At 38.7% G+C, this 10421-nt stretch overlaps 1 protein-coding gene across 1 annotated transcript; it reads right to left on the reverse strand.

Annotated features, from left to right (window-relative positions):
* Window positions 1–286: 286 nt before the first annotated feature.
* On the reverse strand, window positions 287–9935 carry ASNS (asparagine synthetase (glutamine-hydrolyzing)). Its single transcript, XM_010165346.2, has 8 exons — window positions 9652–9935; window positions 8013–8250; window positions 6332–6517; window positions 5888–5989; window positions 3708–3835; window positions 2225–2351; window positions 727–833; window positions 287–391 (listed from the first exon to the last, which is right to left on the reverse strand). Exons 1-8 carry the CDS (start codon window positions 9898–9900, stop codon window positions 287–289), a joined length of 1242 nt encoding a protein of 413 aa, XP_010163648.1. The 5' UTR covers window positions 9901–9935.
* Window positions 9936–10421: the final 486 nt, after the last annotated feature.

Here is a 10421-nt window from a genome sequence, read left to right on the forward strand (position 1 = left end):
TGACCCAAGTGCAGGACCTGGCACTCAGCCTCACTGCATCTCATACAACTGGCCTTGGCCCATTGATACAGCCTGTCCAGATTCCTCTGTAGAACCTTCCTACTCTCAAGAAGATCAACACTCCTGCCCAGCTTGGTGTCATCTGCAAACTTACTGAGGGTGCAATCCCCTCATCCAGATAATTGATAAAGATATTAAACAGAGCTGGCCCCAATACTGAGCCCTGGGGAACACCACTTGAAATCTTTTAAATCACATAAGTCCTCAGCCTCCAAGAGACTATGTTTTACCCATGTGCTGCAGTAGTTCTGTCTGCACGAAGCACATCAAACAGGTAGAGCTCCTTCAGAAGCCTCTCGCTCTCTTCTGCAGCTTCTTCAGGAGATGGTGCCTGTAACCAGACATATGCAGACATAATACTGCTGAACTGAGGGAAGCATTACTTGCTCTCTGGTGTTTGAGTTGTAATGATCACTGAGTGATCACAGAACTAGCAAAGACCACATACAAGAAGTAACAGTCTCAAAAATTGTGAGGTTTTAAAAAAGGTATTTTTCAAGTGATTAAATTTAATCCCTTGGATTTTATGCCACCTCAGGAGAAATTCTCAGCAAATATACAGCTGTGACAACTCCCAAACTTCACACTTTGGAATCTCAGTAGAGATTTTCTGCTGAAGGGGAGAACAAGCAGGTCAAGGGCTTTCTGTATAGTGAACATATTCACCTTATGGAAATAGATATATCCTTGTGTCAGCTCATCTGATCCCTCTCCTGAAAAAATGACCACACTGTCTGTTTTCTTCCGTATATATTTGGAGACAAGATACATACCTTCAAAAAAAAAAAAAGTATGAAGTCATTAAAGTACAGATACATGTATGATGCTATATACAGCTGCTACAGTTTTAAACTTAGCATTATAAAAGTTTTTCTCCTACACTACTTTCTTACGTAGCAAAAAACCACCATACACTAAAATAACATCTCACTGTTTTTCAAAGCCATCAACAATCACACAAACTAAGTGCCACAAACACACCTAAACTGTGTACTTATACTTAGCCCTCAAAGTATCAGAAAGATGTGTGCATCTGTGATCCTGGGAATGCTGGAGGATTCCCGTGGGAACACATATAGGAGTTGCTATGACTCAGTCCAAAATTAAGCACATGATTAATTCCACCACAGTCCTGAACAAACCTTCTAGCTTTGGAGAACAAAACTATCAGCAAAAGTTGCTGCTTAACTCTCTGCCACTGTGGGTTGAACTGGATGAAGCCTTTTTTTTCAATTTTTTTTTTTAAATAATTATTTATTAATCAGAATTATGCCTTCTCATTGCATATTTCCAAATGATACGCTTTTATAACAAAAGTTTTAGAGATCTAATGAAAAGGATTATTTCTTATACTAAGCAGCAAACACAAAGAAAGATGACAGAAGAAAAGTTGGCTTTATATTTTAAAGAACCACTTTCAATATTTCACATTGCAAAGTCTTATCTTCATGTACCAATTCCATTCAGGGACCTGGGTTTCCAAAACCGTGTTGCCTATTTGGCTTATTAACTTTTTAATAATGTTTTAGGCAGACACAAGATTAACTGTGTCGGTAAAATGTACGGTAAAATGTCATAGCTGGCATTACACAGAAGGTCACATTGGATTAGGGTTTTTCATTCTTATCAGGTTGGCAACCCTCTGTAAGAAGCTGCTGGTGACTTCCTTCGTCTCTCAGAATCAAACATACATTGCAAGAAGCCTACCTGGCTTGAGTGCACATGCGTTACTAGAGGGTGACAAGAAATACTGCGCTTTAGTATTAAAATTATGCAAGGAATAGGGTAATCATAATTGTTTTGCTATCAAAACATTCAGTGCCTCAGATAACTTGTAATTTTTCCCTCTTCCTCCAAGGTTCATACTTATCCAAGCAGAAAACCTAGACCTGTAGATCTAATGTTTCTTCTTCATGTAACTTTCGTTTTTCATCCCAAAGTTCCAGGAATAGCTCTTGACAAATGTTTTGCATAGTCAGCGACTTTGAAACAAATAACTGTCTTTGCCTCGGTGTGGTATCACTGACAAGACAGGGGATCAGAACTTGGGAATCCCAGTTCCAGGTTCTGTGACAGCTAAAGGATCTAGTAGATGACTACATGATTTTGCATAAAATTTTATTCAGGTGATACAAAGCAAAGATTACTATTAAAAAGATCTTACCAATTGAAGCTCTTATTGTTGTTATATCATAGGTTTCCAAGGAGAAGATAACCTCCTCTATTGCCTGAATTCCCTCTTCAGAATTAAATATTACTTCATGATGTTCACTGCCTATATGTGCTGCCACCTGTTTGTAGAAGGTCACAATAATGTATTGCCTTTTAATTAAAACATTTTTAAACATACATTGTGTTTAAAACACACACATTGAGTGAAAGCACCAGCTCCCTTTTGCTACAGTGGGAATTATATGACATTAGGCCAAGAAGAGACAATAGTGTAGCAGCCCCTCTGACTTGCAGTGGCACATTTTACTGGAACAGGTTGCCCAAGGAAGTTGTAGATGCCCCCTCCCTGGAAGTGTTCAAGGCCAGGTTGGATGAGGTTTGAGCAACCCAATCTAGTGGAAGGTGTCCCTGCTGATGGCAGGGGGGTTGGAACTAGATGATCTTTAAGGTCCCTTCCAACCCAAACCATTCTATGATTCTATGATTCACCAGAGGGAACATAGTCTCCCTAATGAGTGTTCAATCATGATTACAACAGACCATCCAGATGCTTATTCAAAGCACGACATAATCTGCAGAGGCTCTAAATACTCCAGATATTTGCCCCAAAGAGAAAAAGCAGCTCAAATGCCGTGACAACCTAGATACCTAAAGGGAACCCTAGATATAAGACAGTTTGTAGAAGGCTCTTAATTCAGTAAACTGACGATTAACTGTCAATATTTAACATATATACAAATGTCATAGTATATGAACTTTATATATGGAGATTTATCCTAAAACTCACAGGCAGAATTGAGACCACTCCAAAGTACCACCCTTTTGGTAACAACGGTAAGGCTCAATTATCCAGCAGAGGCCACAAAGATGACTCAGGGCCCGAAGCATCTCCTGTATGAGGAGAGGCTGAGAGAGCTGGGACTCTTCAGCCTGGAGAAGAGAAGACTGAGAGGGGATCTTATCAATGTCTATAAATACCTGAAGTGTGGGGGCCAAATGGATGGGGCCGGGCTCTTTTCAGTGGTGCCCAGTGACAGGACAAGGGGCAAAAACTGGAACACCGAAAGTTTCACACCAACTTAAGGAAAAATTTCTTTACTGTGAGGGTGACAGAGCACTGGAACAGGCTGCCCAGAGAAGTTGTGGAGTCTCCATCTCTGGAGATGTTCAACACCTGTCTGTACGCTTTCCTGTGCAACCTGCTGTAGGGAACCTGCTTTAGCAGGGGGGTGGACTAGATGGTCTCCTGAGGTCCCTTCCAACCCTTATGATTCCGTGATTCTGTGATCTCTTTTGTAAGATTTAGCTAAGCAGAAAACATTGTACTAGTTGATTTACTGCAAACTGATTTAAATCATAGCAACATGTGAATATTCAGTATTACTATTAATACCATACCATGAAGTTAGCACCATTAATATACACTGCTTAGCATTCAGCACCTTAGAACAAACTGAAAGCAATGCTTACTATACCTTTCTGGCAGCAAGTAAGTCAGGACTGTTTTCCATTCCAATTGCAAAGGTTTGTAATGGATAATTGATGTTGATTTCTTTCATCAGTTTCAGAAGAACAGCTGCAACCAAGCTGGAATCTAAGCCCCCTGCCAACAAAACAAATTATTTGGTGAGGTGTTTGACTGTTTTTTTTTGTTTTCCCCTTAAGGACACTGAATCTAGATAGCAGAATCTCATGACTGGGTTTAATTTTTAAGTCATGTGAATCCGAGGTGGTACTTGTACAAGTGCACATTTACTTCTGCTTAGCAAGAGAATCAGGCAACTTTAGTGGAACAGCTTCAGTAACAGTTGTTAGTACCTTTGGTGTCAGAAGCATCACTGGAAATCCTTCTTTAAGATACACAGAAGGTATTCTGAAAACGTACCACTACAGAACATGTCCCTTCTCAACTCTGCTATAATTGGATTTATTCTCCGTTTCTAAACTGCTATCTATCCTCTTCTTACCTACATATCACTTCAACGTTAAGAATTTCACTAGTGACATTCCTTTTTTTTTTTTCCTTCTCTTCCTTCTCAGAGTACAGTTAAGAAGTTCACTAGTGACATTCCTTTTTTTTTCCTTCTCTTCCTTCTCAGAGTACAACAGTGGAAGGTTTTGAACAATGTGACAAACAAAGAATAACAGAGATGTGTAAGGTGTCCACATGTACTCTAGCTCATGAGAACAAGAAGGTGGAGTCTTAGTTCTGCTAGTCCTTGACTAGTTCTACTTGCTGTTCCCCTTTGAAGTACTGAGAAAAACACAGTACCTTTTCTCCCACACCTGCCTGCCGTTCTGACAAGCACAAGGTAAAATCCTCTTCTCTTTGTTTCCTACAGTCTGCACGTGGCTTTTCATCTGAGTGTCCTAGCATCCATTCCCACCCTGACCCCCTTTGTGGGTATGCTACCCTGTAAAAAAAAAATCTCCTTCTGTAAAAATTACATGCAGAGTCTGAAAAAAGGAGAGCACAGAAATCAAACTGAGTGCTTAGGATGTGGAAATCAAGGAAATCAAACCCCGAGTTTCCACTGTGAAGTTGCAGAACTCCCTCTGGGATTGGGGGAACAAAAGCACTTCCCCAGCCGTGATGCTCCAAGCATGCTCAAAACCGTGAAGCACTGAGATACTCTGGTATTATACCAGCACGGGCACCCAGTTTTGCTACTAATACATTTGGCACCTGCATCTGGGGAGCTGCTGACTGACTTATAATTTGATACATGAAATTTGGATTTTGAACAGGCTTTTTACAAAGTTGGGATCTTCCAACTCTACAGATCTCCCGTTTCATTTACCTTCCTCCTATGTTTTATAATGCCACGGTAAGGAAATGGTCCAACAGTATCTCCTAGTCAGTTCTCTCTCATTCAAATGTACATTTAATATTGTTCATGACAAATGAGTCAACATACTGATGTTCAACACACACATGAACAGCATATCAGAAGTCTAACCACAAGTACAAAGTGTTACCAAAACACAGTAAATAAGATGGCAGTCAGTCCCATGGCAACAAAGCCTTCCTTCTGCAAAGTGTCTCTGTAATGCCAGTCTGGTAAAAACCAGATCAAAACACTGATCAGTCAATTCAGTTAACTTCCTATTAACTCCCCTGAAAAAAAAAGAGTGGAGCAAATAATTTTGGCCCAGATACTCCCCTGTAATTTAGTAAATCAAGGGCAGTCTAGGATGGAGGCTAAAGCGAAGAAGGTGACAAGTAAGAACTTCAGTTCCTCCTGCTGCCTGAACAGAACACGCCAAGGCTTATTTCTATCTTCACTCAGTACAAACTGAATGTAACAATTACATTTTCTTTTTAGACACCAACCCAAGGATAAATCTTTATGAGTATATCGGGTAATTTTTCAATAAGAATATTGAATTTTTTTTCTACTTAGTTAAAAATAGTCAGTGTCTCAATAAGCCAACATACTGTCCCAGAGTAAACTTTAAAAGCATAAGATTTCAAGATACTTGTAAACTGAAAAACTTTATCACAAACTAACAAGTCTTCTGTAACTAAAAAGCAAATGAAGATTCAGATTTCTTCAGGTGCATCACAGCAGAACAGCCAGCATACTTTCTTCTAACTGACAGATTATGGGCAAAAGACAGAGAACACGTAAGAGTTGTGGTTCTTGCTACTTACCTGACAAAAGACAACCAATCCTTCTGTGAGCCATCAAACGTTTTCTAACAGCATTTTCAAACAGAATACGGATGTTGCTTTTCACTGTTTCAAGATCAAAGCCTGCCCAGAAAAGAAGAGGTGAAAAAAACCAACCAATGAACCAAACCCCAAACCAAGAAGGATTACTTAGACTTCGCTGGATCACACAATTAGGAAAACAAAAATATTTGTATTTGTCTGAATTTCCTTTGATAATGAGTGCATGCAAGTTCAAATATATTTGTATATGACTGCCTACAAAAACAGTTCTCAAGTTCCTACATTCTAAAAGTTCTTCCATGTTGTTGGTTTGGGTTTTTTTTAAATGGCACTTTTAAAACCCAATCAATGCAATTTTATATTCAAGGACTGTATTTTTTTCACTTTTAAACCGAGTAAGTAGCAAATGCTTTGCTGTACTACCTGAAGGCAGAGTTTCCACTGTATCACACGCAGCATGAAGTGGTTCATCTTTATAGCTATGAAATTTTACTAATTCCACAGATGCGACCTTGCCAGAGGGCTTTAAATCCAACACTTCATAATGACCAGGGAGAAATGGTTCCACTTTACTACATAAGGATGTTGAATGCTTTAAGTTGGTAAGTCCTACAGATAAAATGGGGAGAAAAAAGTCAGAGTTTTTAACCTAGGATGGTTACGTTATACCTCATTCAACCACCTCTGTACTAAAACTAGATACAAATATTTTCTCCAGATCCTAAGTTTGGTACTAAAAAAAAAGTCATTTTGAGTCTGAGTCTGCCCTGGCTTGAGCATGATTCTGCTTCTGGCAGGTTGCACACATAGATCCGAGCCACCTCAAGCTGAGGCAGATAACATATAAAGGAAGTCAGCAAGTTTTACTAATTGGTAAGCAGCAATTTATTCCCTAGTGTTAAGAATAGCACTTTTCTAACTGACTACATGATGTTCAGGTCAGGGTGTAATATGCTTATGAGAATTCAAATTACAGTTAATAACTGATTTTGTGTTTAAAATTAAGTGTAGTTAAGCTAGTAAGGGGTTTGTAATAAAACTACATCACTGAAGTGATTGCTTAATTGACACTTGATTTTGTGATTTCATAACTCCTCAGTTCCAGACTGATCTACACCGCTGCTAATGAACACCAAGAATCAGACTTGTAGCCAAACCTCACTTCCATTCCTCTTGTGAAAGAGGACGTTTTCCACCTGCTGGTCACCTGGACGCCCCTTGAGGAACTCCACAAAAGAGATACTGAATTGATGTAGAGAGGGACCAGTAATTCCCTGCGATGGTCATAGGACACAGTCCCTGAAATATTCACTTCCCTTCTTCCTTCCCAAGAAGCGGGGATGGTAAAGCTCTTAGTACTAGTACTTAGTACTACTATTAGAGAAGTCAACCTACAATGGAGTCTGACAATAAAATTGATATACAGTAAACAGGAGAGACACAAGTAGTTGTAAAAGTCAATTTTTAGCCAAAGTGCATTTTAGGCATTAAACTCCCTTTTGGTGCTGTTTGGATTTGTTTCTGCAAGTGTTACAACTAGAGATAATTACTTTAAAAAAAAAAAAAAAAAAGAGTAGTGGATGCATCACCTCAAAGGAAAAAAACTGTCATCAAATAAAGTAAGTGTCACTAGAAAATTATCCAACGCTGCAGGAAATTTCAGTAGGCTTTTCAAATTCTTGGCTTTTACAGATTAACAGTTCTTGTGGCATTATTTTCCAGTTCACCATAGAACACTAGGAACAAATTCTAATATAATTTATCATAGCAAAAATCTAGCCTAACTCTATAGACCAAATTTAACTTTGAAGTAATATAAAACATCCTGGGCTCAATACTGCTATGATTCCAGAACACAAGGAATTACAAAATTAAGTAAGTGAGTTATTTTAAAGATATTAAGGACAATTAAACTTCTTAGAGGTTTACTGTACATGGTTTTTGTTTTAATGATGTGTATATCCTATACTACTAAATATAGTTCGTTTATTACTGAACTTACAGTTACTTTCTCTTCACACTTAAGAGGAAAAGCCTGACAAAGAAGTTTGTCTCCCACAACAATACCTAAGATTATTTAGGCACTAAACACAACTGGTTTTACCTTTTGCCTCAGAACAGACACCTAAAAATCCATCATCAGTCAGGACCTTAAACAGTGGTCTGACTCCATAAGTATCTCTCGCCAGAAACACTTTTCTGTTTGCAGTGTCCAGAAGGATGAAAGCAAATACACCATCTAGCATGGATGCTGTTTGTTCTATTCCTCCTCTGTTGTAAAGATGAAGGATAACCTCACCATCCACTAATGTTTGATATTCAAATCCAAACTGCTTCTGCAACTAAGAAAAAATATAAAGAAAAACATGAATAAGCATTTGCAAACATTGACTGCTTATTAATGGAAAAAACACCACTTGTAATTGTTTAATAAGAAAACTAAGGGTTTTTTTGAATCACAATTCAACAGTTATGCAAACATTTCTGCCAAAGAAGGAAACCGTATTTTTGTGTTCAAAATATCATCCAGGATCATCTCTCAGACAATGGAGATTGACTCTGCAGTCTTAAGCAATTCACATTATGGCAAGTTTTCGGGGATACTTTTCTATCTGAAACTGCAAACCCATGACCTTGGTATTCAGAAGCACTAGCCTCTCCATCTCCACAGACAAGTGGCAGAAGCAGGCAGCCACTGCTTCTTAAAAAACAACTCAAAACAAGACCAGAAACAAAAACATCATTTATTCTAGTTTCAAATCACTCGGTGCCACCTTCTTATCCCCCCTGCCCTAAAACACTCCGACTTCAAAAATGTGTTGTTAGAAGTACTAAGACATCTCAGATTATTCATATGTTTCTGATACTACCACACTGTTTATGATTCATTTTACGCATTCAGTTTCAGCATGATTCAGAAATAGTCACAATTGTAGGGTGCTTTATACACCAAATTTGGATGATCAGAATCACTTCCCTTTACAAGTAACACAGGCAGCAGCATGGACATCTCAGCACAGTGACTGAGGCATACAATGTTCAGCGGCAGTATCACACCCACCAGGGACATTCAGACACTTTAGGAAGCAAGAACAGAGCTGCTGCTTGTTTTGTGCCCGAGAGACTTGCCTAGGTGGCTCTTAAAAACTCCAGAAAGCATCTGCCTTAAGATGAAAACTCCTGAGGACTTTGGTGGCCTACTGGAAACATCTCTGTAGTGCTTGCTGCTTCTACATAAATACATATGTCTACATGCTATACATATAATATAGTATAATGGACATATCCCAACTAGATTAATATGCAGAAATAAAAACACAATACCCAACAGCTTGCAGAATGACCCAAAATAAATGAAGAGCAAGACAGTCTAAAAGCATGTGTATTACAAAGAAAGAAAGGGAGAAAGAGGCTTGGAATTCCCCTTCCCAAGAGATAATGAAGAACGCATTATTTTAAACTGATGAAACCTGAAGGGACAAATACTTATTGCCCGTCTTGTCAATTGAAAAGTGATTTTTTTGGTTTTAAAGACTAAGTATTTGACTATCTAAGCCACCACAGATTCACAGCTCATTGAGGTAATTTACTTCCTTTTAAATAGGAGTAATTTAATAACTTTAAAATTTTTTTTCTGATATTCTAGTCCACCATGTTTTAAACATTTTCTGAATATCCACTAGTTTTGAAATTAAAAAAAAAAAAAAAAAGAGAAAATGACTTATCCTACATACAACACTTACCTGTTTGAAATTGTAGATTTCTCCATTGTAACACAGCCACAGATACGGGAATTTCTTCACCCGGATAGGCTGCATGCCATATAATTGATCAACAATTGCAAGGCGGTGGAAGCCAAAACAACAGTTGGTGAATCCATTGACGTTCTCAAAACGAAATGCATCAGGACCTCTGTGTGCTATCTTCATGGCACTTAGACACTGGACAGAAAGGCATTCATCACTCCCAAACAGGGCCCAGATACCACACATGGTGAGGCTGTTGATCTAGCTGAAAGTGGAGAACCTGTTCAATAAAAACATGAATGTTATAAGCACCTAGACAACACAGATAACACACGTAGACTGTTAAATGCTTAACTATCAAGAGGTGTGATCAAGAGAACAGCAGACTTTACTAACATGAGGTAGAACCTGGTTTGCGCAGCATATGAAAAGCAACCTTTGGCCAGCAAGAAATTAGATTTAAGCTTACCTTTAGCTAAATCAAGGCTGTCTAGGACTTTTTTATTGAGCACAAATAGAACAAATTGTTACTGAGCATTAGGTATGATCTGTCCAACATCAACTCCGCAGAAACATGAACAGTCCTTTCAGTGTGTGGCCTTTCAGTATATAACGGGAACTTACAAGAAAGATGGAGAGGATCATTACCAGGGACTGTAGTGATAGGACAACCATTTTAAACTGAGAGAGGGCAGGTTTAGGCTGGACTTGCCCAGCACCACGGGTGGCCCAGATAAAAAAGGTGTGGCAGGAGCGGTGCTGGTGCA

Source organism: Antrostomus carolinensis, unplaced genomic scaffold (genome assembly GCF_000700745.2).
Source record: "Antrostomus carolinensis isolate BGI_N321 unplaced genomic scaffold, ASM70074v2 scaffold8023, whole genome shotgun sequence".
NCBI lineage: Eukaryota > Metazoa > Chordata > Aves > Caprimulgiformes > Caprimulgidae > Antrostomus > Antrostomus carolinensis.

Coding starts and splice junctions, on each gene's coding strand:
- ASNS (XM_010165346.2), bottom strand. CDS start 9,900: ATGTGTGGTATCTGGGCCCTGTTTGGGAGTGATGAATGCCTTTCTGTC. Junction 6,518..8,012: donor TGTCTGTTCTGAGGCAAAAG/GTAAAACCAGTT, acceptor TTTTATCTGTAG/GACTTACCAACTTAAAGCAT. Junction 3,836..5,887: donor GATTGGTTGTCTTTTGTCAG/GTAAGTAGCAAG, acceptor TTTTGTTGGCAG/GGGGCTTAGATTCCAGCTTG.